The following is a 27,916-nucleotide window of genomic DNA, read 5'->3' as shown; positions in this document are numbered from 1 at the left end:
CTGCTTCTCACCGCCCACAGCACCCTAGCCCGAGAGGCCACAGCTTAAGAAAAGAGCTCTTTATTCCACGTCGTCCGATATTTTTACACAAGTAAAATAAAATGCATATCTCTATATACCGCGATCTGGGTGGGAGGCGGCGTTCTGGAACAAACGCTGCCGCCGAACCCTGTAAACATGATGGGGTGGAGATGGGGGTGGCGGGCGGGAGGCGTCGTCAGGGAGGGCCTGGCCTGGCCTGCCCCACGGGTCGGCCGCCCGGCTGGCTGGCGGCATGGAGAGGGACCCCGTATGTACACACACCCGGCTGCTGAGCACGCTCTTGTGTCCGCTGGGGGTCAGCAGGGCCCGAGCACTGTCCACAGCACCAGCACCAGGCCCAGGGGGGCGAGGCTGCAGGTGAGGCTGGGCAGGGCACCTGAGCCCTCTGAGTCACCAGTCCCGCCACCCCCGCTGCCTGCCTGGCCCAGACGGCAGTGGCTGCGGGTGCGGTTCTTGCGGGAACAGCCTGGCCTCCGGCGAGGGCCTGAGGTGGGGAACCCTGGTGGCTCGGAGCCCTCGGGCCGCACTGCGGTGAGCGGGGGCTCAGCAGAGCCAGGCAGAGTCCCAAAGGGGGAGTCGTTGATGTGCCTTGGGCCAGAGCCATTGCCCGGGGGGCTGTCACCAGGCGGCACGCGTCCCTTCAGCGCATTGCCTGCTGAAGCTGGTCTTCCAGGCTCCAGTACCGAGGCCTTGTCGGCGGCGTCTGGCTGGCAGCACTTGGGAAGCCCCAGCGGCTCCTCATCACTGGCCCTGCCGGTCCAGATGGGATGGTAAGGGCCGGTGGCCACAGCGCAGCCCTGCAGGTCATTGGCAGCTAGGCGTTTGAGGTCACGGCCAGCCAGGCGTTGCGGGAGGCTGCAGGGCACCTCGGAGGAGGAGCCGCGGAACTTCTGCAGCCAGGCCCAGAGTGGGCGTGCCCGGCAGTCACACACCCAGGGATTGTCGTTGAGTCTCAGGTACTGCAGGGCACGCAGGGGCGCCAGGGCCTCAGTGGGCAGCGCCGATAGATTGTTGGCAAACAGATAGAGTGTCATGAGGCGGCCAAGGTCACGGAAGGCGTGCGGGTGCACACGGGCCACGCGGTTCTGGTGCAGCAGGAGACGGTCGAGGCTGTGCAGGCCACGGAAGGCGCGCTCGGGCACGCTGGAGATGCGGTTGCCGTGCAGGAAGAGGTGCGTGAGGTTGCCCAGGTCGCGGAAGGTGTCATCAGGCAGTGCCTGCAGCGCGTTGTCCTGCAGGTAGAGGTACTGAAGGGCAGCCAGGCCGCGGAACAGCCCCGGGCCCAGCTCCTGCAGGCCGCAGCGGTCCAGGTGCAGCGTGTGCAGGCGGCCCAGGCCGTGGAATGTGGCAGGGTCCACAGACCGGAGCTGTGCATTATCGCTGAGGTCCAGCTGCTCCAGGAGGGCCAGGCCGGTGAAGGCGGCCGCGTCAATTCGGGCCAGCACATTCGAGTGCAGCCACAGGATGGTGAGGTTGCGGCAGGCACGGAAGCTGGCAGCTGGCACATGCGAGATGCGGTTGCCGTGCAGGAAGATGCGCTGGCTGGCGGCAGGGATGCCCACAGGCACAGCCTGCAGGCCCTGCTGGGGGCAGCTTGTCGTCACCTTGGGCTCATTGTAGCATACGCAGGCACCTGGGCACGGGGCTGCCACCCGCCAGGCCTGCAGCCACAGCACCCATGCCAGCAGCCGGCTCCCTGCAGGCAGAAGACAGAGTGGTTAGCAGGCAGGGCAGGGGTACTGGAGAAGCTGGAGGTTTTGCTACAGCCAGGTGGGCCCCGGGGATTGGGTCTCAGGAGGGCCTGGGGCTGGGTCCAAGATGTGGCCACCACCCCTGGGAATTGCGGTGTTGGGATCCCTGCTTCACAGGCCTCATGGATGATGCTGGGCTAGAACATGCCTTGGAGCCACGCACTCCACCCTGGAAGCCACATCGGCAGACTCCCCATACCACACAGCCGGTGCTCACACACCTGGGAGCAGCCCACTGGGTCACCAGGGGCACTCACTTGAAGGCCTCCTGGAATGGGCACTCGCGACTGCAGGTACCTCCTCAGGACTCCAGTGAACACAGAGCCCACACTGCAGGAGTCCCCGGGGGGTCCCAGTGGGGGTTCCACCCACAGGGCCTAGGAAACACTGTAACGGGGCTGGGGTCCCTCTGGGCACCTCTGCTATCTCAGAAACAGGCGCCTGGATGTGTGAGGGTGGGGGTGGAGGGCAAGTGTGTCCAGGGCTCGGGAGGAGTCGCGTCCCACAACCACCCAGGCAGGCTGCTCCCTCCTCCACACATCCTCCTTTCAAGCACTTCCTGACTTGGCAGGAACCCTCCTGAAGCCTCCGCCCCCTGGCCTCATTCTCTGCTCCATCTCCTCCCTGGGAGGAGTTCACTCCTCCCTAGCCAACCCCTGCAGTGCCAGCTGCCTGCACCCCTCCCACCCAGACGCCATCAGCAGGGATAGCCTCCCAGTGGGTTCTCCCCCAGCCCCCGGGGCCTGCAACCCCTCCTCCATTACAGGGCCAGATACACCTGGGGCTTCACCAAGGCCCTACATGGGCAGTAGTCCCTGCCGGGGTGCCGCATCCAGAGCTGGTCTCACCAGCGGGGTCACCCCCTCCGGAATAAGCTTTCCTGCCTCTCATTCCACCATTGATCCCCCACCCCTTTCGAATGCTGAAGATTCTTTCCGCCTTCAGGAGTGAGTCTATTAAAATATGAATCCCCCTGGGAGGGTTATGGCTTATCAGCTAACACTTGAGTTATCAGCTAACACCTGCGTTGACAGCTAACACCTTCCTCGGCAGCTGGCTAAGAGCAGGATTCTGCAGACACGAGGCCGGCTAAGTGCTGGTGTTGGAGCCAGGCAAGAGGAAGGAGCGGACCACAGGCCAGCTTCCCCAACCCAGAACTGTGACCCTGGGGCCCTCCTACCCACATGGGGCCCCTGCCCCACTGGGTCCTCTCTACTTGGGCGGACAGTGCAGTCGCCCTAAACGCAGAGCCCAGCAAGACCAGCACGCGCAGTGACTGCTGGGCATGTGCGTCCTCCCAGACTCAGGTTCATAGGTCCTCAGACCCTCTCCCCACAGCCTGGGGGCCTCCTCTGCCACACCCCCTGCCCCAGGGCCATTTGTTGGCTACCAGGGAGGTGGCAGCCCAGGGATGGGGGTCCGGAGGCCCCTCCCTGGGTGGGCTGGGTGAGGAAAGCACCTGGCCTCGTGTTCTGTTTAAACTGCGGACACCCTCTCTGCTCTCTTTCTGCACACTCTTCCTAGGAAGGTGCGGCCTGACCATGCCAGCTCCCCACTGCTGTCTCACCTGCTGTCACCAGAGGGAAAACTGTGCTATGTAAATGGCACTTCCTGTCCTGGGGCCAGGTGGGGTGGAGGCCCCACATGCTCACGGGGCAGGGTCAGGACTCACTGCCACATTATCGACCACACCACACCACTGACTGTGGGGGTCACCAACTGAGCCTTGTCACCAACCATACGAGGCGGCTGACTGCACCCGCCAAGACTAGCCACCCATGGTGGCCATGCCTGCCACATCACCATGAGCCATGCCGCCATCCCACCACTGTCCTGTGGCTCCAGGCCTGAAGCTGTGGGCTGTGAGTCTGGCTGTGGTCAGGGCTCAGCTCACTCCCCTTGAACCGAGCCCTGGTGCTCAGGGATCTCCTCCCTCCCGAAGCAGCTGTGTGTCCACTCTAAACATGCCCCCAGTGAGGTGCCAGAATTGAGCCACAGGGTGGTGCAGGGTTGGGGGAGACAGGGGAGGACACGGGGGAGTGGCCACGTGGTGCTCAGTTCTGCCAGGAAGTGGGTATTGGGCACAAAGACACGGCTCGGTTCCTGCCGAGACAACTGCTTTTCGTAAACCAACTTCTGAGAGTCGGGTGAGGTGGGCTCTCTCCTCGCTGCAGCCACGGTAATTGGCTCCAGCCCGGCCCCCCTTGGGGCCTGCCCGCTGGTCTCCATGGCAACCCCTCTGCTGAGCGAGCAGGAGGGGGCATCTTTTTATGAGATAATCAAACCCAACTTTGCAGCATGGGTTTGTCTTCACAGCCGGGGCCCTGGGATGAGGGAGACCCAGCCAGGTGGTGGGAGGGTGTCCTCCGACCCCATCCCAGGGGCCAGACTGGTGACTCACCAGCCTCCTCCCTGGCCCCATGGTGGACTGCAGCCCCTCCCCACCCCAAAAGACCTCCCTGGCCCGTGGCCCCTGACCTGTCCCCTGGGCTCTGCAGCCTCAAGGCCACAAGGCCTCTCTGGCCCTCTCGCCCACCTTTCTCTCTCCTCTTCTGCCCGGCCAACTCTAATAGGATACGCTACTGTCCTTCTGGAGACAGCCTGGCCTCCCTGCCTGCCATCACCCTACTTCCACTCTCACCCAGTCTCACCCTGGCCCCAATTCTCACGGAGCCTCCAGTATGAGCTCTGTCCTTCCTGCCCCTTGCACATGGGGTGTTCAGCCAGCCCTGCCACGGCCCCAGCTCTCACAGAGAAACCACGGATAGCGTGCCTGTCCACCGTCCCCACCCAGGTTGGCCCTGCGGCCACCTGAGCCTGTGAGGGCCCCAGAGGGCTCTCCTCAGCCTCCAAGCTGCACACAAACTGGTACATCTGTGCCTCTCCCACCCTCCCAGGCCAATTTACATCTCTTCTTTCCTCCAGGGTCTCCTCCTGGGACCTACCCGGAGGATGGCCCTGCTGGCTATCAGGGCTGGGTCATAGCTAGGAGCTACTGTCTCAGCCCAGGCCTGGCTCAGGAGCCATGGTTGGGGGAGGGCTGGCTCTCCTGCCTGGAAGGCTCTGAGCTTTCCCAGGGGGGACAGTGACCGGATACTGACCCGGAGCCTCTCCCTGCAGCAGCCAGACTGGGCAGGGTAGGACCCAGGATCACCAGGCTGAAGGCCCAGGAGGCTGGGCAGCAAACAGTCCAGGACGCATCCCCCTGACAGGAGCAACAGGCAGCCCAGGTGGGCACCTGCACCATCAGTTCCGGTGAGTGGAGGGCTGTTCACGTTCACTGCAGGAGGGAGTGAGGAGGGAGGGGGAGGGGGGAGGAGGGCGAGGATGGCAGGAGCAGAGGGGAGGGGTGGAGAAGGGGGATGGGGAGGTGGCGGTAGGAGGCTCTGGGGATGTGCCCAGCCAGCGGGCAGGCAGGCGGCTGCTGAGGTCAGCAGCTCACCCCAGCAGCCCAGGGAGCTGAGCCGAGCCGCGCAGGGATGGCCTTCTTCATGTGGTCCCTGGCCCCCACTGTTCCTGGGGCCCCGCCCACCTCCGTGCCCTGCCAAGATTGGGCTGAGGTCCCACAGGGTTGCCTCTGCCTGTGCCCAGCGAGGCCAGGAGGCAGCGCAGGGCAGGCAGCTGTGGAGACCCCGAGCCCCAGCTTTCATCCACGCACAGCTTGGCGCCCTCGGGCCCCGATGCCGCACCTGGGCTGGGATCACCGGAGGGTCCCATCACCTGCTATAAAAAGATGTGAGACAGCAATTCATTTACAGATTAGGAAACTGACGCAGTGAGTGGTTAAGCCCTGCCCTGCTCCCACTCCAGACTACCCAGGTGGAGAGGCAGCCAAGGGAGACAGTCACAGTGCTGCCCGGAGGGGCCACGAGGCATGTCCTGCCCAAGCACGAAGGCTGGTGGCCTGGCTAGTAATGGGGGAGGGTGTGGAGGGGCTGGGCTGCAGGCCACGTGCAGAGGGGCAGGCAGCGCCCTCCTGTGCCATGGGTGGCTGGGAGGGGAATCTCCAGGGAGACTCTGAGCTGCTGCTTCCCAGGGCTGGGGTAAGAGGCTGCAGAGGGCTGGGGCTGAGGGTGGGGCCAGCTGTAGCACAGCCGGGACATCAGTCAGCTCAGGATCCTCTCGGACACCAGCCACGTCCCCGTGAGGCGGTCACGTCACAGACCACAGTTATGAGGCAGAACAGGAGGCCACAGCTCAGTGCACCAAGGCCAGAAATAGCTCCAGGCGGGGGTGGCGGGCCTATGTCATCCCCACACCACAGAGGGTCAGGGCACCCCTCCCATGCCTGCTCCCCACTCCTGGCCCTCCACCACTGACTCACTCCCCCTGCCCCCCACCCATCTGTCCCCCCATCCTTGCTTGCTTCTCACATGCACACCCACCCGCCATCCATCTTCAGGCCCACAGACACGTGCAGGGGCAGCCAGAATTCCCATGGTGTTTCCTGTGCCCTTCCAGCGCTCCAGGTGCTGGGGCAGGAGATTGGCAGCAGCTCCTGGTGGGGGCAGTCTGCCCTTGAGGGGTCCTGAATCTCCCAGGGAAGTGGGTACCAGCCCCTGATGCCCTGGCCCTGGCCCCTGCTCCTTGTTGATCTTGGCTGCAGTGGCAGGGTAGGCAGACAGGTCAATAACAGGCAAGGACACCTGCCATGGTGAGAGGGCACTGGACCCAGACTGAAGCAGCTCCAGGCCTAGCTAGCTACATGCTGTGGGGGAAACTGAGGCCCAGTGTGGGCAGAGCCTTCGGGACTGGCCTCCTGAGTGTGTCTGGTGCTCCCTCGGCCCCTTCGGCTCCACTTTTTGCCCTGGCCGGCAGGGCTTGTCCCTGCCCCGTGATGCCAGGCTCACCAGAGACAACGAGATGTAGGTAGGTCCAGGGCCAGCAGCCTAGGCCAGAGCCTGAGCCCTTCAATCCAGCAAATTCTCTTGGAGGGGGTGTCAAGTTTATTGACCCATTTTACAGGTGAGGAACATAAAAACTGGTGTGGGCATAATCAATAGCAAACCCAAGGTCAAATCCAGTCATATGCTACTTACAAGAAACATGCCTAAAAGTACACAACATCTTGTAATTAAAGATATTATCAGAAAAATAATAACAAGTAAAGCAGGAGAAGCCACAGCCCCAGGGCTAGCGGGCTTCCCAGCCTCATGGCCCCAGGGGTGTTAAAAGGTCTTGCTGGGCAGTGAAGGCTCAGCCACCCCTGCTCCTAACCTGAGCTCCACAGTCCTGTTTGCAGCCAGCAGGGCACCCTGAGAGGGTACACCTTTCAAGTCACAGACACTGAAGCTGGCAGAGGATGGCCTGGCCCAGGTGAGAGCTGGCAGCCCTGGATGGCACCCTCACCCCAAGGAGACATCAACGTGGGCCACACTGTGCAGGATCATCCACTCCCTTGGCCCTTCCTCCATCCCTTGGCAAGGCGTGAAGTGGCCCCTGTCCCAGGTGCTGTGCTGAGTGTCACCCACACAAGACCAGGCCGAGGAGCCGGGTCCCAGGCACTCACGGTCCAGGGCCAGCTGATCACGGGCGGCGACCCTGCTGCATGGCAGGTGCCCTATAGGAGAGTGAGGAGCCACAGAGGCCTGAGCCAGCCCCAGACAGCATGAGGATGTGGCAGGAGCCCAGGAGCCCACTGCCAGCCAAACCGTCTTGGCAGAGCCCCTAGTGGGCAGGATCCTTGTCCTAGCACCTAGGCCTCAAGGATTCATCTTTGGTCAGGGCTGGGCTGCCTGCGTGAAGGGCTCCAGAACCTTGCCCCATCCAGCCCACACACCTCTCACCGGAGATGCACCCTCCTCGGCTCCCACCCCAGTAAGTCCCACACTGGGGGCCCCTGGAGGCTCTGCCCAGTGGAGGCCTCGCCCAGCCCAGGGCACAGCCAGTGCCCCCTTGCCCCACAGGAGGCTAGAGCCCACCCTGCTCCTCCATGCTCCATCAGGAGCCAACAAACACCTGCTGCCTAATTATCTGGAGAATCCTGTCTCCACCAAGGGCTCATCTTTGTCCTGCAGCTAATTCAATCCAGCAGCCAGAGCAAGCTGAGTCCCCAGAGGATGCTAATGAGGAAGTGGCCGGTAGCTGGCATGCTCCCACCCTGGGGATGCACTCTGAGCCAGGCCTGGGCCCAGCATTGCCATACACCTGCCTCCCATGCCCACCTGCCTGCCTGACCCTGCCCAGTACCTGGTGCCTAGCCCTGCAGGGCCCACATCCACTCCCACGGGCCAGCATCCAGACCTAAGCCCCAGCCCTCCCACACTCGCCCAGGACGCTGGATCTGCTGCACACACAAGGCTGACCACTGCCTGTGAGCCCAGAGTGTCAGCCTTGACAGGGCAGGAGGAAGTACAAGAGCACATGCTCAGGGTGCACAAGCCAGAAGCACAGACTCAGTGCATGCAATGGGGACCCCTGGGGGTGCACACAATAGGCATGCATACCGGAAACATACAACAAGAGCCCCCAAGGCTGGTCAGGGCTCAGGCAGAGTGCACTGCGCAGTAGATGGTTGCTGGGATGCGAGCCCCTCCCAGGAGCCAGGGCCCGGCTGGAGGGTCTGCATGACACTGCAGTGGAGGAAGATGAGTGGGCACATCCCCACGTGTTCTCTTGCCCTCGGCATTTGTAAAACATGATCAACCAGGCAGGCGAGCGGCCTCTGTCCGAGCAGAATTTATTCTGCTGTGAAAAGACACGTGTGGGTCCTGAGGCTCTTGCCGGCTCGTTCTCAGCAGCCTCGGATCAGCCTCAGTCAGCAGGACAGCAGCTGGACAGGCTCCCATTGGAGCCATCCCAGGGACTGCCCAGCCCTTCACGTTAGAAACTGAGCGGGGGGCAGCAGCTGGCCCACGGCACATAAGCAGTGCCTGCTAAGACCACAGAGAAGCTCAGCCAGGGAGGGCCAGTGGGATCCAGCGCTCCCCAGGGGATGAGGAATATAAGAGGCAGGAGAGGAGCCTCCTTAGCCTGGGATGTTCCCATTGGAATTCCCCTAGCCAAGGCCAAAGCTCCGTGTCCGGGGGCCAGAGTGGAACCCTTGTCAGAGCCGACGGGCCTTGGCCTCCTATTCTACTGGCACCTGACAAACTGGCCCAAGGGCTGGCTGCTGCTTCTGTAAAGGATGTGCTATTGGCAGCCAGCCACACCTATGTGTTCACGCATTGTCCATGGCTGCTTTCCCGCAACAACAGCAGAGCTGAGTTGTTATGACACACTGTGTGTCCCACAAAGCTGGAATTATTTAGTATTACACCATTCACAGAAACAGTTTGCCGACCTGGTTTGTGAGCAAGCCAAGTGTGGGTGCTGCCACCTTCACCCTCACAATGGCCCCAGCAGTTCACTGATACCCCCACCTAATGAAAAGGAAACGAGGGTCAGAGAAGACCACGGTCCTGCTGAAGTCACATAGCCAGGTGAGCAGAGCCCAGCAACCTCAGTGCAGGCTCAGCTCTGCGGAGACCTGGGCAAGGTCAGCATCTCATGGAGGCCTAGGGTGAAGGGTTCTAGGCAAGAAAGAGACTCAGAAATACTGAAATACTCTGTAGGTCAAAAGAGAAACAATCATTTTTCTAAAGAGGCTGTCAGGAGTCTCACAGTCAAACATGCATAAAATAGGACAACTTAACACAAATAAGTTGGGAGGGATGGCTCACACCTCAGCCTCCTGAGTAGCTGGGATTACACACACACACATGCATGCACACACACACACACACAAAGAGAACAAAATGGTTGTAAGGAGAGGGGGACAGCAGAGAAAGTGCTGAATGACACAGTCCAGCTTGGGAAGAAAGGACTCGGGTGGCACTTCAGAGGAGACAAATCCAGTGCAGGTAGTTTTGAGGAGGGCAGTGGTTTAACTGAGGTAGGAGGTCTCTGGGGACAGGGCCCCTCCATGCCAGTCCACCCACCTTGGAACCCTGCAGAGGTTGGGCCGAGGTCTCTCCCTGCACCTTGTATCAGGGACTCTGGCCAGGTCACACCAAGGTGGCTTATGACCCATTAACATCAAGCTGCCTCCCTGGGCTGGACAGGGCCTGGAAAGAGGTGACCTGGGCAGATCCATGTCGATGTACTTCCCAGGACATCAGGATTCCAGCCTCTGCTAAAGGGATCTTCACAGTTAATAGCAAAGAAATAATAAAGATGAGAACACTTGGTCCAGGAAACAAGAGAGGAAAGGGAGTGCAGTCTCTCCTTGCAAACAGGATGCCCTGGACCACCCTCCACGGCCTCAGGCCTGGCTGCTCCTGCAGACCCATGGCCAAGATTGTGAAGGAAAAGTAGGCTGTGGAGGCATTTTCTGTCCTTGTTATCATCATTGTAAACATACTCATCATCACCATCACCATCCTCATCACCATCATCACCACCATCATCATCAGCAGCAGCATCATCACCATCATCACCACCACTATCATAATTACCATCCTCATTACCATCATCACCATCACTATCACCACCACTATCATCATCATCACCATCCTCATCACCATCATCACCATCTCAACACCATCATCCCATTACCATCATTACCACCACTATCATCATCATCACCATCCTCATCACCATCACCATCCTCAACACCATCATCACCATCACTATCACCATCACTATCATCATCACCACCATCCTCATCACCATCATCACCACTATCATCATCATCACCATCATCACCATCCTCATCACCATCACCATCCTCAACACCATCATCACCACTACCATCATCATCACTATCATCACTATCATCATCATCACCATCATCACCATCCTCATCACCATCACCATCCTCAACACCATCATCACCATCACTATCACCATCACTATCATCATCACCATCCTCATCACCATCACCATCATCACCATGCTCATCACCATCATCCTCATCACCATCATTACCATCACTATTATCATCACCATCCTCATCACTATCATCACCATTGCCATGATCATCATCATCACCATGACCATCATCACCATCCTCATCACCATCATCACCATGACCATCATCACCATCCTCATCACCATCATCCTAATCTTCATCACCATCACTATAACCATCATCCCCATCACCATCCTCATTACCATCACCAACAGCATCCTCATCACTATCATCATCACCATCATCCTCCTCACTATCATGACCATCCTCATCCTTGTCACCTCATCACCATCAGCATCCCAATCGCCATCATCAGCATCCTCATCACCATCATCACCACCATCCTTATCCTCATCACTATCATCATCACCATCATCACCATCACCATTCTCATCCTCATCACCATCATCACCATCACCATCCTCATCACAATCACTATCATCATCATCACCATCCTCATCATCACCATCATCCTCATCACCATCACCACCATCAGCATCCTCATCACTATCATCATCACCACCATCCTCATCCCTGTCACCATCATCGTCTTTATCATCATCACTATCATCATCACTATCATCACACCAGCTCTGTGCAAGGCCCTTAGATAGAAGGCAGCCTGGGGCTGACCTCACACAAGGATAGGAAGCCCCAGGTGAGCAGTGGGTCAGTACTGGGTGGACACCAGATATCCCTGGGCAGAGGCGTTGGCCCAAGGATGGGGAGGGGAAGAGGACAAGGGATGGGGAGTAAGAAGTGAGGGCCCCTCGCCTGCCTGAGAGAGCCCGAGGTGCAGCCTTTCCTCATTCCTGGAGGTTTCAGGACATCCCTGTGCTGCATCCTCCCATAGTACAGTGAGGGGGTGACTGTCAACTCACTCCTCAGATGAGGCACTGACTGCGGCAAGTGCCTTGCTGGCCATCTTGCAAGGCCAGGAGACAGTGCACACAATCTGGACTCCAAGATCCCTGCCCACCCCCATCTTCATCACCACTATCCTTATCACCATGATCATCCCCAGGTGACCAGAGCAGACCCTGAGCCCCAGGGATGACACAGCAGGGAGGGGCAGCCACTCTGGGCTCCCTAGTCCCCCATGGCACCTCAGCCTCAGCCCAGGAGGCTGCCTTCCCAGGGATGGCTGAAGGTGGGCCCTGGGGTCTTGCAGCCCTGGGCTCAGGTGTAGCCTCTGCACCCCTCACAGAGTAGGCAGAGAATCTGCCAGCCCCCTCCAAATCTGTCCCCACACCAGTGATGTGAGGACAATGAGAGGCCAGCACCTAACTCCCCCAGGACCCCAAAGAAACCCCACCCAGGCCTCCACCCAGCATCCTGCCTCCCCAGAGGCCTGCCAATCTGACCTGGGTCAGCCTCGTCTCAGGTGAGGAGTCCAAGGAGGCAAGGTACAGGTCACAGCGTCCCAGAGCCACAAGGACCCCTCTGCTCCAGTGGTCTTGCAAGGCCACTCTGGCCTGGCCTGGCAGTAGCCCTGCTTTATCGAGGAGATATGGCAGGCAGGATCCTGCCTGTGTCTGGGCTGGAAGAGGGGGTAGCAGCCAGGCTGTGCTACAAACCCACCTGGAGCCACTTCCTCGCTGCTTCTGCCCATCTCAGCCTCAGCAGAGAAAGAAGGCTTGAGGACAGGCCTGGTACAGCCTGACTCATCTCACGAGAGACCCGGCCTGTGCTCCGAGTCAAGTTGCTGTGGCTTCTCATGCAACACTGATGGTCCCCCTCCCGTGCTCACCCATCATGTGTTAGACACGGGGATCTGCATGAAACACACGTGTTCCTCCCCTTTCAGAGACCCACCGAAATGAGGATGATGCAGAGTGAGGAGTGGGGAGCACAGTGGCAGGCTGCTCCCCTGGAGAAACGCCCAGAGAAAGGGGTTCCACCACTGCTATCCAGGGGCACCCAGGGCCGACGGGCAGAAGAAAAGCTCCATCTCAACAGAGCAGCCAACCAGCTTCCCTTATAAAAGTGACCAGAAAACCAGTGACCACCAGGCATCCGGAAAACATATCAATGCAGAAAAAGAGGGAGAATGATGCTAGAGGAAGCCGACAGTGTGGGAAAAAGACAAAAATTGGGAGAAACATCTAATTTGTGTCTTCCTAGGCATAGATGGGGATTTAAAACAAGAACAGGGTGCTATGAACAAGGAGGCATCAGACAAAAAGAAAGAGTGCCTGGAAATTAAAAATAGAATCACTAAAATTAAAAAAAAATCAATACAAGTGTTAGAAAACAAGGTCAAAGAAATCTTCCAGAAAGAAAAACAAAGGAGAAAGAAAAATGAATGAGATTTGGGAGACAAACATAGGTTGAACATCTAAGGGGAGTTCCAGAAGAGAAAACAAAAAACTGAGAAAAGCCAGCAAAGAAATAATACCAGAAAACTTCCCAAAGCTGAGTACCCAGTCCTGCACTGGGCATTCACAGTGCACTTTCAGGCCCCCAGGGGTCAAGAGAAGTCTGAAGCTCCAGGAGGAGAAGCTGGTCACAAAGACACAACATGAAGCCATGAGCAGTGCACGCCGGTAATCCCAGCACTTTGGGAGACTGAGGTGGGAGGACTGCTTGAGGCCAGGAGTTTGAGACCAGCCTGGGTAACACAATAAGACCCTGCCTCTACAATAAACTAAAAAATTAGCCGGGTGTGGTGCTGCATGCCTGTAATCTCAGCTACTTGGGAGGCTGAGGTGGAAGGATTGTTTGAGCCCAGAAGTTTGAGGCTGCAGTGAGCCATGATCATGCCACTGCACTCCAGCCTGGGTGACAGAGTGAGACTTTCTCCAAAAAAACACACAACAAAGAAGATGCACTGTGGTATTGGCCTTCTTCATAGCACACTAGATGCCAGGAAACAACAACATCGCAACAGCTTCATAGCTCTGAGGGGAAACTAATTTCAACACGGAATTCTGGACCGAGACAATCCAGCTTGAACATACTTGTAAATACAGGAAGACTTCCGGAATGATTCTTCACTATATCTTCTTTAGAGAGTGAGTCAGGCTTATGTTTCAGCCAAAATGAGGTGCAAACCCAGAAAGAGGAAAACGTGGGGCCCAGGAAGCATTAACTGAAATCTCAACAGGTGGTAAAGGGAAGTTATGGGGCAGCAGGACAAGTGCTTGGAGTGAATCTTTATCCAGGGGAAAAAATGAGACCCCAATAGAAGCCCTGATGTGGGGAAGAGTAAGCCCATGAGGGTGGTGGATGGGTACAAAACATCAACTGTAAGCCCCAAGGAAAACAAAAGGCCATCAAAGAGAAGGAAGGTCACCCGCCCCACGGCAGGATTGCGAAGAACATTTATATGACCTGGGTTGGGAAACACTGGCTGTGAATTTAACTGATGGCAGCGAGACAGCCATGCTGGGGAGTGTGCTGCATGAGACAGAGCTGGAGTAGAAGCTGAGGAAAGTGGTGGCAACCACTGGCAAAGCCAGGGAACAGAGGCGACAGTGGCTGCCTCCCAGGAGGACGCAGGGCAGGGGCAGATTGAGCCCATTCTCCAGACCAGCCTCCGAGGCTGGGTGCAGGTGTTAACTCTGTGCAATATGTTGTTGACCGAATGTTATTGTTTTTTAAAACAACTGCATATTTGGCACTAAATCTCAGAAAACAGAGATAAATAAAAAGAAAAAAAGAAAGTGTATCTTCCAGAAGGTGGAGACAAATGTGGGTTAGAAGCAGGTGTCTCCAAGGTGCAGGAGGAGAGAGAGGGACGGTGAGAGCTCAAGAGTACCTGGACACACAGCCCCAGTGCAGCTGGCATCGGGCCAGGGAGGATCCACGTGCTGCTTTTCAGTTCCCTGCTTGGCCGAGGGTGGCTGAGGATACATCTGGGTCTCCCAGGACACTATGGGCTCCTGGCCCCAGAGACTCTGCAATCCAGACACCCGAAGGGGCAGCTTCTGGCCTAAACGCCCAACTCTGAGCTTGGGCCTTCCCTGCAGGCCAGGCAGCTGCTCCCCTCGCCCAGCCTCAGAGTTCCTGCCTGCCCCCCAAGCCCAGCGCTCACACTGTGATGAAGCCCCACCCCTGGATTCCCCTTACCCCTGCCTGCTCCTGTCCCCTCCTTGTCACAGATCTGAGGCCCCCACTCCAGGCTGGGGCCCCTCAGGAGCCAGGGGTAGGGGTGTGCGGTCAACACCCAGCAGGGGTTGCCTAGCACTGGGGTGGGTGCACAGCCAACGAGCCTCCTTCCTGATCTTGGCCGAGTGCACACGGGCTTCTCTCAGATGCTATGAGAGCCCCCAATGCGTCTCCGCAACCAAACCGAGGCACGCACGCAGCGGCGACGTGAATAAGTAATTGCTCTTTTATTAACAAGTGATAAATTATTCCTATATGATTGTGCGTGATAACTCTTCCTTATTTGAAATCAATTTGGGATGGAAACTCTTGTCGGCTTCTCACCCACAAGGGTGGGAGGCCCAGGTGCCGCTGCCTCTTGGAAAACGAGGTCAGTGTATTTCAGCTACTTCCTGAGGCTGATGCACCGCCCCACTGCGCAGGGCCAGTGGAAGGGGGTCAGCTGCCCTCCGGGAGGCGGGGCAGTCCAGCCTTATTTCTTCAGCCTCTCTGTCGGGGACCCACCCCACCGAGCCCAGGGCACAGAGGGGTTCCCCAAGTCCAAGGCCACACTGGGTATCACCACAGGGTCATCAGCAGTCAGGGGGCCATGCACAGGCCATACTGCACTCATCCCCCCATGTAAGCCCCAAAGACTGGGCAGCCTGACCTTTCAGCCCACAAAGGACACTCCAGCACCCAGCTGGTCTCCTGGCCTGCCCGGGCCACCCCACGGTGGCTTCTCAAACCTGCAAAGGCATAAGCCATTCTCCTAAAATTGTCCTGATGATTTTACAACAGCCCTGCCCCCATCCCCTTTCCTTCCTCCCCCAGCCTCACAGAGGAGGGTCCAGGGACTCAGCCTGTTCAGGGCAGCCCCTGGGCCAGGCCTCAGCACCTCTTCTGTTAATGCATATTTGAAACCTTGCAACTCACCGGGCAGCCAGCCAGCCAGTGCCTCCCTCCCAAGCCAGGCCTGCAGGATGCCATGCCCCGTCCCGCTCACTCCTCCACTGGCTGCTTCTCCGACCCCCATCATGGCTGCAGCAGGCCTGGAGGCCCAGTTACCCCCAGGCCCAGTCACATGGCCCTACTCAGGCACCACCTGTGCCTCTTGGCTGGGTTTCTCATCTGAGAAATGGGAGGGCTGGGTCTGGGTGAGGCACTTCTGTGGGCCCACTCTCAGGGTCTCCTTGACACCCCTCAACCTTCTGCCCACTGCCAGGGTGCCACTGCACACCTCCATTCCACACCTTGCTGGCCCACTTAGCAGGCTTCTGTGTAGCTTGTTTCTGTCGGTTGAGGCACCCTGGGCTTTGGGCTCCACAGGGGCTGGTGACCCGCATACAGGAGGTGCTCCATAAATGTTTGTCATGTGAATGCACCAAATGCTCATCACTAAGGGCAAGTGGCAGGCTTTGTGCAGCTATAGAGACAGTATTCCCCAGGATGTCCAGCCCTGGGAGAGAGCCTTGGCCCACAGCCCATGAGACAACAGATGTTCCTGGGTTGGGTGCATGGCTCCAGCACCCCAGTGCCAACGGTGAGGTCTCTAAGTAGCAACACGGATAGCTTTACTTCTGTTACAGCTCAATGTCTGTGTCTCCCCCAGATTCATGTGTCGAAGCCCTAACCCCCAGTGTGATGGTATTTGGAGGTGGGGCCTTTGGGAGGTGATTAGGGTTAGATAAGGTCACAAGGCTGGGGCCCTCACCATGGCATTAGTGGCCTGGAAAAGAAAGAGACCTCAGAGAGTGCATGCTCTCCTCTCTCTCCACCCTTCCATCCCCCACCATGTGAGGGCACAGTAAGGAGGTGGCTACCTGCAAGCCAGGAAGGGAACTTCCACCAGAACCAGCCCATGCTGGCACCCTGATCTCAGACTTCCAGCCTCCAGAACTGTCAGGAAATGTGCTTCTGCTGTTTAGGACACCTTGTCTATCGTATTTGGTCATGGCAGCTTGATCAGACTAATACAACTTCTTTCTTAAAACTTTGGTGTATTTTTCCAGATTTTCTACAATGAACATGACCTCATAAAATCAAGAGTGTTTTTCGTTTGTTCTGTTTGGTCTTATGCCGACATTGGGCCAGGTGGAAGGGTGGGTGAGTTCGTCTTGTAGGTGGCAGGAGGCCCCTCCATGAGCCCCCACGCCCCAGGGTCCCTGCCCATCGTGATCGGCCCTGCAGGGCAGTCCTGGAAACAGTTCAGGGCTTGGGGCCCTGGCTCTGCCTGGGGAGGTCTCAGGCAGGCCCCCCAATGTCTCAGAACTGGTTCCCCCGGTTGGAAATGGAGATAATAAGGCCCATCTCACAGCGGGGGGTAGAGGTGGAAATGACTGATCCACCCACAAAGAATGGGGCAGCCTGCACCTGGCCTCTCCCTGGAGGACCTTCTCACATCACCCCCGGAGGGACCACCATCCCCACCCCACAGAGGAGAAAGCCCAGCTCCAAGGCCAGGTTGCAGCTAGGAAGTGCTCTGCTGGCATCCTACCTGGCCCTGACCCCAGGCCTGAAGCCAGCACCACCCGGGGCTCTGTTGCTCCAAGGCCATCGCCCCTGCTGGCATTTGCTCAAGGAGTTCCCCCTCCAGAATGCCCTGCCCTATTCCCAGACACACTTCCTCTGGGGGGCTCTTCTCCCCCAGCCCCACCCCTGCCACCCCTAAGGAGGCTGGCCCCTTCCCAATCCCTTCCTCGTCTGCACCACTGCCTTCCCCAAGGTGTCTATCCTCAGACCCAATGGGGCTACCATGGAAGCCCGGCTGGGTAATGGCCCATAAGCTCCTGCCCATGAAGTACTCAGGCAGGGAGGGGCACCAGCTTGGCTGAGCATGAGTGACAGACTGGGTGGGTCTCAACCTCACCCTGGGCCTGGGGTAGCCCCATGCAAGTGAGGATGATGAACACAGTGGACCCCCAGGCAGAAAGTGAGCCACAGGGGGCTATGCAGGACTGCAGCCCTTCCCTCCCCTCAATTCACTGGAGAGTACCCTGTTACTCCCCCGGCTCCCAGGGCCCTCATCACCTCAAGACCCAGAGGCAGTGATGGAGACTGTCCTGCAACATCAAGCTCCCTGTGATCTGGGGGCCAGGGGATCGTGAGTACCCTGCCTCCTGGAGTGCTCTGCCTGCAGGGGACAGTAGCGGTGCCTTCAGGTGGGGTGGTTGGGGTGGCTTCCTGGAGGAAGTGATACCTCAGCCAGGAGGGGGGAGTGGGGGTGGTCCTGACATGTACCAAGGCTGGGGGTCAAGTGTGCACCATCTCTCAGCCAGGAGAGTGGAGGCGCTGGACCAAGGCTGGGGGTCAAGTGTGCACCGTCTCTCAGCCAGGAGGGTGGGGGCGCTGGACCAAGGCTGGGGGTCAAGTGTGTACTGTCTCTCAGCCAGGAGGGTGGAGGCGCTGGACCAAGGCTGGGGGTCAAGTGTGCACTGTTTCTCAGCCAGGAGGGTAGAGGCACTGGACCACTGGGGCCTCAGGTGTCCAGGTCACTTGTCCCTGGAGTCCCTGGCTATGACAGAGGCCCTGTTGGGCAGCTCTGGGTTGGGGACAGGCCAAGGCATAGGGGAGGGCACAAAGAGAGGTTGGTGCCCCACCCATCACCCATCATCTGCCTCAGGCCACCCCAGGGGACTGGCCTCCGCTCCGGCAATGGGTAAAGAATGGAGTCCATTAGGGCCGCCATCTGTCTCAGCCATGACGGGTCCTTGCGGTGACATCCGGGAGGTATGTAGATGGAATATCTTTATGGGGAGAGTTTTTCTTTTGCCAATTTTCAAATAGGAAGCCAGACATTTGTCACACCTGTCCCTGTGTCAGCCTCTGCCTGACATAAATTGGGGCCGAGGCAGGGAGATGAAAGACAGCCTGGATGCAGCCGGGTGTGCGGGGCCCATGTGTCAGGCTGAGGGAGCACCAGAGCCGCAGGCAGCCTCCTGCTGGGGCCAACGAGAGCTGGCCCCACAGTCCACCTCCGCAGCCTCTGCCCCTCCCTCCACTCCCCTCTGGACCCACAAGTTCTTCCCCTGCCCTCCCCCAACCCAGAGCCCTCCAAGCATCTCACCCAGGCAGTGGCCTGTCCTGCAGCCACTGGGCTTCTGTTAGGGGACACTGAAGCCTCCTCAGCCCCCAGGCCAGCAGCTCCAGCTCCTCTTTCAGACCTGGGGCCAGTGTGGCCTCCATGAGCTGGCAATGTGGGGGGCTCAGAGTCCTCAACCTCACCCCCACTGCCACTCCTAGGGACCTTGTGGGCTTCAGCATGTCTCCCTGGAATCAGGGGGGGCTTGGGGGTAGAGCATGTCAAGAATCTCAAGGTCCCTGCCGCCCAGCACAGGACTGTCTTAGAACTGATGCCAGGAAGAATTTGCTGAGAGAATGAAGGCAGAAGCAAGTGACCCCCGTGGGCCTCCCCCTGCATCGGGGACTGGACCAGGGCCCCCTGGGAGTGCATCTTGGTGCCCGAAACTGCACCAAGGATGAGGAGGGGAGGACCCTCCCCAGGGGACACTTGGGGTTCACCTGGCAGGCCCCACCCAAGTCCACAGTCCCCCATGGCCCCAGCGGGTGGGGCGGGGGACGCACCCAGCTGAGAGAACTGTGGCAGTCCTGCTGCTGTCTCACGTGGCCCTAGGGGGCTCATCTGTAGCTCCCACGGGAGCCCCGAGAAGCCAGTCCCTGCTGGGCTCATGGGCTACCACCTCATACAGCCCCATCCCTCAGGAGGCCCTGAGGAGACCCTGGGGCTGGGCAGGGCGTGACCGGCCAGCTCCATGCTCCCTGACAAGAGGGCCTGGATGTCCAGGGAGAGCCAGGAGGGAAGCGGAGACTCAAGTGGAGAGTGTGTGGGAGGGAATGTTACTGGGCTCCACAAAGGAGGGGGCACCAGGGCCGACTCCCAGGTTCCTGGTGGCATGCGTGGAGGCAGGTGGGGCCAGGAGCACCAGCGCAGCACATCCTGCGTGACCTTGGGCCAGCTCCTCAGCCCTCCCTCGACAGCCATGCTGGTAGCTGGCCAGGCCCGGGCGAGTGAGTTCCCCAAGTGGGTGGAAGGGGCTCCTGGGATGGGGGCCGTGCCCGGGGCAGGTGGCCCACCCTCCCAATACCCAGTCCCACCCTGCCCTGGCACAACCGAGGACTCTGCCCAAGGACCAGTCAGGGACGAGGCATCCTCTCCAACTGCACTGCGAGGCCAGCACAAGTCAAGGGCGGGACAGAAGCTTCCACACAACAAAGGCAGAGGACCCCATACTTCCCTCTGAGTCAGCACAGAGGTCCTACGGCAGAGCTCCTGCTGGAACCCAAACTACGCTGCAGGCTCCTGAGAACTAGGGACTTCTCCACATGCACCCAGCCTCCCCTCCGGACTCCACAGCTGCCAGCCCTGCCCGGAGCCTGTGCACCCCACTCCCACCCCGTCACAGCCTCTCAGCCCCACCATCACTTGGGCTCCCCTGGCATGAACTAACGTGTCTCCCAGGATGTCCTACGAGGACCCTCACGGCAGAGTGACCGATGGGGAGGAGTGGCCCCAGAGAGCAGTTCCTTCTCTGTATCCACCAGGGTTCAGCAGAGACTCCTGCTCCAGGCAGTACAGTGGGGCCCACATGCCCATCCCCACTGGCCACACGGGCTGGCCAGAGTCCAGCCTGGATCCCCCCAGGGCAAGACAGGACAGGTAAGAAGGGCTGAAAACCTGGGAGGCCTCCAGGAGGTGAGGGCCCTGCCACCCCTTCCCACAAGGCCCCAAGGCTCCAAGGCCCCAATCGCTAGTCTCGATTTCCACAGCTAGTTTAGCCCAGGCCACAAAAGGGCATGCAAGGGGCCTGGCCTAGACGAAGGGGTCCCTGGAGCCAGGTGCACCAGGAGCCTCCAGCTTGCCCAAATCAAGCTGCCACTATGGCTGGGCCCTGTGGGCAGTGCTTACTCACCACTGCTCCAGCTTCACAATAGCCACGTGCGGACAGGGAGGCTGAGAGGGTAGGTGGCTCCCCGGGGGAAACAGAGCGACCCTTGTGCAGCCATCTGGGCCAACTGATCTGCACCTAACAGCCAGCCTTGAAGGCCACCAACCCTGGGGTCTCCCGGAGCTGACCCAGGGACAGATGGGCACCAGGCACTGCCCACGAAGGTGCAACTGATCCTCCTCACCGGTGCCTGGGCCCTCCCTCCCTCCCAGTGTGGCTGTCCCACCCTTCATGGCTTTCTGGGTCCTCAAGCTAGGCCTGGGCTCCTCAAGTGGAGAGGCGGAGGCAGACACAGGTGCCAGGCACTGGGAACTAGGGACAGGGGCTTCCCTGGTGAGGATGGAAAAGAAGCTTCCTACGTGAGACCCTCTAGCCCAGGCCCTGAGAACGAAGGGGCCAAAGCTTCATCTAGGGGCAGTCGCGGGGGAGTTTAGGCAGGCAGCGCCTGGCTGGAAACATGTCTTAGGGAAGCATTTAAATCCTGGGGTGGGGAACAAGATGGTAGGCAGGGCGCCGGGGCCGGCTATGGCCACAGGCCGGGGACAGAGGCCAGGTCTGAGGCTGGCCCTCAGTGAGGAATAAAGGGGATGGACTGGGAGACAGGGTGCAAGTTTGACACTGATTTCGCCTTTGGGGATGGGCAGAGGGAAGAGGCTGAGACTCCAGGCTTGGACGTTGGGTACGGAGGATGTGATACTAGCAGACGGGCTGGATCTAGAGGCCTAAGATGTGCAGTGTGGGGAGCTGTGTGTGCAGGAGAGATGCAGGGCACTAGGGAGCCTGAACCCCTGCTCCAGTGCACAGGCCTGGCACATGGCAGGGAGGAGGCAGTCACCATTCCCTGACCCGCCCGGGCCTGGGAGGCAGGGCAGAGCTGGTGACAGGCCAGGCTGGAGCCTTGGAATGACATCTGGCGTGTGGTGGTGGAGGGGGAACATGTAACTGGGGACCGTGGACTCCCAGCTGGAATCCACCTCCACCTTCCACATCCACGCACTGCCTTTTGGTCTTTACTGAGCACCTGCTGTGTGCAGGGGCTGCTCTAGCCCCTGGGACCACCGAGGGCCAGCCCTCCGCAATGCCAGCCCTGCACTCAGCCCCCACCCACTTCCTCTAGAGCCCCACACCCCACACACTGAGGACTCTAGGCGTTTTCCCACTCTTGAAGGCACTGAGCTGGGAACACCACCTCTGGCTACCAGCCGTGGACTGCAGATGAGGCCTACGGTGACCAGGAAGAGTGGAGCTGCCCAAGGTCACACAGCAAGCCGGCGCTGCATAAGCTTACCCATGGCTGCCCAGCCTTGGGGAATGGGGGACTTCTGGCATGTCCCCAAGCTGGCCTCATCTGGGCCCTGGCAGAAGGCAAATAAAGGCAACATCTCAACAAGGTTGTGATAGCCGGGACAAACTGAGGACACAGTGCCAGGGATCCAGGCAAGCAAGGGACAATCCAGGAAGGCTCCCAGGAGGAGGTGAGGGGCCTGGAGCCCATCGTGGCCTGAGACCCTCCTTGGCACTCCAGCCTGCCTAGCCCTACCCGCTTCCTCGACAGGCCCCTCACCCAGCCTCAGCCTTGGCCTGACATTTCCCGTGACATTTGCTGCAAAGAAATAGAGTCATAAATCCAAAGGTTAAATTTGCACATCGCCTCAAATTGCTGGGAGAAGCAGTGGTCCCTCCACCCACTGGGCGCCCCGTGGGCACGGGGTTTGTGTGGCAGGATCTACCCATCCCGGGTCCCTTGCTAGAGGCCCACAGGTCTCCTCCTCTGGTCCTCCGAGGCACTTCAACCACTATTTCCCAAAACAGGTTCCTGGGCACACCAGGCCCTGAGGTACATCGCATAGGGGTGCCTCTCAGAGAAGGTGCTGCCCACCCCTCTCCAAAACAGGGCCCAAGACGCCCTGTGGGAAAGGAGCACCATCAGCACCATTTCATCCAGCAGGTCCCACATTTGACCACAAAGCCCTTATGTGATACCCCCAACATTCCAAAGAACTTCAACTCCATGGGCTGTGAACCGTGACAGCCAGCTAAGAATGCCAGGGTGCCGACTGGAGAGCCAAGAGGCACCCGGGGACCCAGGGCTCTGAGTGAGGCTGGGTCAGCACCCGACACCCCACTCCCAGATCAGCCCGGCTCCATGTGCCAGGGCCCTGAATGGGGCTTACCGCCTGCCAGGCCTATGTAGACCTACATGGGGACCCTGGCCTGTGCCCACTCAGCCCCTCCTAAGGCCACTCTCGAGATGTGCCAACAGCCCTGCCTTTCTTCTCCACCTCCTGGGTCTGGCTGCTGTGGGCTGCCTCCATCGGACAGGACACAGCTGCAGGATGGTGCCAGCATCACCCCATGCCCCGCTGCCCTGCAGAAGAGGCCCCGCAGGCCATAGCGGGCAAGACCAGAGGCTGTGTAAAAGAGGCAGGGGAGAGGCGGCCCCAAGGCACCCACTGCACAAATGGCCACCCAGACTCTACTCACTCACCATCACCCACCCGGCCGGCCCACGGTTGTCAAAGGCCTCAGCGGGCTAGGAGGGGCGGGATCTGGCCCTGATGCCGAGTCCCCTGAAATCAGCCCAAGCGTTAGGGGAGGGGCACGTGACCAGCCCCCAGACCTGGTGGGTGCCAGCTGAGGACATGCTGGGGTGGGTGTGCAGAGCTGCATCTCCCGGTGCCCAGCTCCATGGCTGCAGGCAGTGCAGGAGGCCGGTGCAGGTTTGGATAAATAAATGATGGTGCATTCTCAGGAAGGGATTCCACATACACCAGAAAACCCATGATGCACAAGAATAGTTCCCGATGTGCAAAATGTTTAAAATACAGCGATAAAAGAAGAAACGGCAGCACAGAACACCTGGTATGGGGGAGCCCAGCTGGGCCCCAGGGACAGTGCAGGGAGATTTGCGGGGTGGGGCAGCATGCCCGCCACTCCGATCGGGCTTCCCCAGGCCACTCTGTGACCTCCTATCCTTTAAAGCATTTAATCCTAGAGATGCACGATGCCAAGGATCGCACCCCTTGATTTGCCTGGCTCAGAAGAGAATCTGACAGGCTAGGAATGAACGAGTGAATGAATGAACAAATGAGAAAGTGAACGGACGGTTGGGGCAAATGCAGCATCTGGGATCTGGCTTTGAGGGGGGTGCCTGCGACCTTGGCCTGGGTGCAGCCAGGCCGCAGAGCAGGGACACTGAGGGGTGCAGAGAGGGCCCCGAGAAGGCATCTGCACAGCTGCAGAGGCAGCAGGCGGCCAGGCCAGCTCCTACAGACCCTGAGGCCCAGGCCCTGGGTGGCTGCAGAGGTTCAGGCAGGCCAGCCAGGGGGTCAGAGGTCAGGCTCACCAGAATGGGGGTGGGACAGCATGAACCTCATTGATCAGACAGTAGTCAAGCGTCAGGAGCCCTCACTAACTCTGTGCCAGGGCCGGGCGGGGCGCCTGGCTCACACACGCATTTGTTCATTTCCAGGTCATCCTGGAACTCCCCGTGTGCTTCCTGCTCTTGACCCCTTTCCCAGGTGCACAGATCGAGGCTCCCGGTGAGAGGTTCCGGGCCACAGGCCCAGGACAGCAGGAGGGCTCCTCTGCCTCCCGCCCGTCCTGTCCTCACCAGCTGGACCCTCCTGGTGCTGCACCGGCTGCACGGGGCCGTCCATGCCACAAAGCATGAATTCAAGGCTGGGGCAGGGACGAGGAGGGGGCAATGCTGTGAGGCTGCACTGTCCCTGGGCAGAGGGAGGGGGAGGGCACAGTCCCACATGCCCTGGCCCTCATAGCCCGCCTGTCACTCACAGCAGCAGCAAACAAACCGCGGCCCCTCCACAGGCTGTGGGCCAGTCGCCAGGCTCCCAGGACAGCAGGACCTTCCCCCACCTTCCAGGGCCCCAGCCCTTGTGGGGGTGTCCTCCATAGACCCTCCACAAGCCCTCTGGCTTTTGGAGACCTGCTGGGCCAGGCCCTCCCTCAGCCTCTCCCCTGTTTCTCACTCCATGCAAACCTACGTTTTTGCCAGTCCCAGTGGAAGGACCCTGGCACAGGGAAACTGAGGCTCAGGGGTTCCACAGCCCCCCAGGTGAGGAACAGGGGGAGGGCAGAGAGGGAGTGAAGGTACTACGGGAGGGTCTCCCAAGCTGGGCAGCATCCCTGCCCTGTCCCCCCTCCACTCACCTGTGGCCTGAGTTGCCTGACTAGGGGCTTTTATTGTCCCTTCTGCAAATGGATGGGGTGAGGGGCCAGCTGGCAGTACAAAGGTCCCAAGAGGACTCTGCTGAGTGGGGGTGTGGGGAGGTGTTCTGGGCATTCTAAGGCGGAAGCACTGGAGTCAGAACTCCACAGGGAAAGCTGGGCCAATTCCGCCCAGCCTCAGGCTGGAAGTGCCCCGATAATCCCTGACGACTGGCCCATGTTGCAGGTGAGGAAGACTGAGGCAGAGAGGTGACCTGTCACACCCAAGGTCACACTGCCAGCAGGTGGCTGAGCCAGGACCCAAATCCAGGTCATGGTTCTGCCACGGCAGGCCCTGCACGTGCCCCTCTGCCAGGTGGGGTCTAGGTGCTGATGGCCACCCATTCCCACCCCCAGCATGGGAGCTCACTTCCTCCTCACCTCAGTAGAGAAGAACAAGGAACAGTACGCCCTTTATAGATGGGAAGACTGAGGCTTAGAGAAAGAGACTGGCCAGCCCCACTGCTTCAGCTGCCCCTCTGCTAGTATGTTTCACCCTCACACAACCTACAAGGATAACCTGCTGGTCCCCACTCTATAGATGAGCCACTGGTGGTGGACAGGGGAGCAGGAGGTGTGGCCTGCCAATCCAAGCCCCAGGCCAGGGCCCTTGCCACAGTGCTAGTGGGCCACCCTTGCCCATCATGTAGCATGGCATCTATCTGATCAGCACCCTACACAGCACCGGAGGTAGGGAAGCCCACCACGGAACCCCTCACCAAGAAGGTCCTCACCATGGAGAAACTGAGGCACTGGAGGCAGGGCCTCTGCAGTCACGCTGGGTCACGTGCTCCAATCAGCCAAGCTGCAGCGGCCACCAAGGGTGCCCAAGGTCTGGCCTGTTGGTCACAGTGTTGACCTCATGGCCTGAAATGTGTCTTCCCTGCCCAGGCAGGTTCCAGCCCACCATCATCTATCACTGCCTCAGCCCTGGTGGGTGGGGAGTGGCTGGGAGACCCTGTCCCTCACACCCGGGGCTTTGGGTATTCAACGAGCCCCCAACACACATTCCAGGGCCTCTGCTCCAGATTAGGCCACAGCCTGTCTAGGCACACAAGGGGCACCCACACCCCGGAGGCAAAGAGACATATGCCTATGTGCCCACAGGCACACATGATCACGCGCACAGACACACGTGCAGATGCATACCAAGTTACACACACGCACACACACACACCTGAGGGGGAGACCCCCAGGACACAGAGGCAGGCAGGCAGAGGTGGGGCCCAGGATGTCTTGCCCCTCTCTGTGGGCCTGGCCTCCCCACTCAACACACGAGCATCTGGGTGCGAGAGTGGGTATTGCGAAAGGGGCCCCAGCATGTGCCACCCGTGGAGACCACAGCAGGCATGCCGCGTGCATGCATGTGTGGCCGTGGGCGTGCCGGCGGGGGCGAGGACACAGATATGCACCCTCAGAGTCCGTGTGTGCACAGTGTTTGTGCATGTGCACACTGGGGCGGCGTTGGCTCGCATGTGCACCAGAGGTGTGCAAGTGTGCAGTCCGTGTAGACAAGTGCACGTGCAAGGAAACGTGTGTGCAGCCTGCGGCACCATGGACATCAGCAGGGCAGCCTGGGTGGGCACCTGGGGAGCACCCTCCAGGCAGGGCATGCCCAACTCACATGGAGCCCACCCTCCCTTGCCCGCACCGCGGGACCTCACACCCGGTGGGGCGGGGGAGTCCCACGAGGGCTGCTAGGGAGGGGTTGCTGATTGCCCCACCGCCCCTGATTCCCCCAGCCAAGCCTCTCAATGTCCCACGGGCTGCGGATGGCGGGCGTTGCTGACTCCTCTCACCGCCCGCCCTGGAGGCAGCGCTGGGACAACCCTGTCCCCCACGCCCTCTACTGCCGCCAACGCCCCCATTCATCCTACTGTGGACTGACCTCGGAGAAACGGGAGGTTCTGAGCCCAGACCGTGAGGCGGGGGTGGAGGCGGCCCGACACCCCCACCCACCCTCGGAACCCACGTTTCTGCAAAACCCGCTCGTTAACCCCTCGGTGGCCGGGGCGCTCTGAGGCCGGGCCCCGCCCTTCCAGCCCGCGGCCCCCGCCCCGGACTTGGCCCAGCATCGGGGACCCCCGGACCGCCACCCTCGGCCCTGCCGTCGCCGTCAACTTTCCCGGGAAGCGGCAACTTTTCCTGCCGCCTCCGGCTCCGCCCTCCCGGGGCCGGGGCGCCAGCGGCCCCAGCCTGGCACGGCACTGCGGTGGCTTTCCCTGCCGCCCAGCTACGCTTCCCCCGCCTCGGTAGCCCGGGACGGGCCCTGCGGCTCCGGGGAGGCGGCGAGTCGCCCCGCTCCGCGCCCCGCCGCCGGCCGGGTTCGGGGGCAGCGCGGACACTCACCTCCAGCGGACGCCCTCTTCATCGTAGGGGTTGGGCGGGGCGCGTCGGGGACTGAAAGTCGTTTCGGGGCGGGCGCCCGTCTCCCCGCGGCCGGGTCCGCATCCAGGCGCCACCGCTCCGGCCCGGCCCCGGCCCGGCCGCGGGACGAGGCTCGGCGCGCTCCGCTCCGCCCGGCTCTGGCTGGGCTCGGGCCGCGGGCGCGCAGGGCGCGCAGGGCGAGGGCGGCGGCGGCGCGGACTGGAGGGGCGCTCGCAGCGCGGGCCGCCGGGAGGATGAATGTTTTATGGGATCAGGTGGTTTGACGCGCGAGAAATCCGCCCGGTTCCCCCGCCGGCCGGGGCGGGGCGGGGGCGGGCCGGGGCGGGGCCTCTCGGCGGGCGGAGCGCTCACCTGGGCGCGGGCGCGGGCGCGGGCGCGGGCCCGGGCGGGGGCTGGGGGGCGCGGGCCGGGGTTGGGGCGTGGGCGGCGCGGCGGGCCGGGGAGCGCAGGCCGGGCCTCAGGAGGCGCTCAGCCCGCCCGGTGCACCGGCGCCGCGCGGTCCCAGACAAAGGCGGCGCATTCCTGAAGAGGCGGCAGCCCCTGCAGGCGGCGGAGGGGATGGC

At 60.3% G+C, this 27,916-nt stretch overlaps 1 protein-coding gene across 1 annotated transcript; it reads right to left on the bottom strand.

Annotated features, from left to right (window-relative positions):
- Positions 1-44: 44 nt before the first annotated feature.
- RTN4R (reticulon 4 receptor) lies at positions 45-27,453 on the bottom strand. Its single transcript, XM_055253632.2, has 2 exons — positions 27,315-27,453; positions 45-1,738 (listed from the first exon to the last, which is right to left on the bottom strand). The coding sequence occupies exons 1-2, from the start codon at positions 27,334-27,336 to the stop codon at positions 339-341; spliced, it is 1,422 nt and encodes a 473-aa protein (XP_055109607.1). The 5' UTR covers positions 27,337-27,453; the 3' UTR covers positions 45-338.
- Positions 27,454-27,916: the final 463 nt, after the last annotated feature.

The sequence above is a fragment of the Symphalangus syndactylus genome, chromosome 18, assembly GCF_028878055.3.
Source record: "Symphalangus syndactylus isolate Jambi chromosome 18, NHGRI_mSymSyn1-v2.1_pri, whole genome shotgun sequence".
In the NCBI taxonomy this organism is placed as follows: domain Eukaryota; kingdom Metazoa; phylum Chordata; class Mammalia; order Primates; family Hylobatidae; genus Symphalangus; species Symphalangus syndactylus.
The sequence above is the reverse complement of the archived record's forward strand: the minus strand, read 5'-3'. Positions and strand labels throughout refer to the sequence as shown.

Coding starts and splice junctions, on each gene's coding strand:
- RTN4R (XM_055253632.2), bottom strand. CDS start 27,336: ATGAAGAGGGCGTCCGCTGGAG. Junction 1,739..27,314: donor GAAGAGGGCGTCCGCTGGAG/GTGAGTGTCCGC, acceptor TTCTGCCTGCAG/GGAGCCGGCTGCTGGCATGG.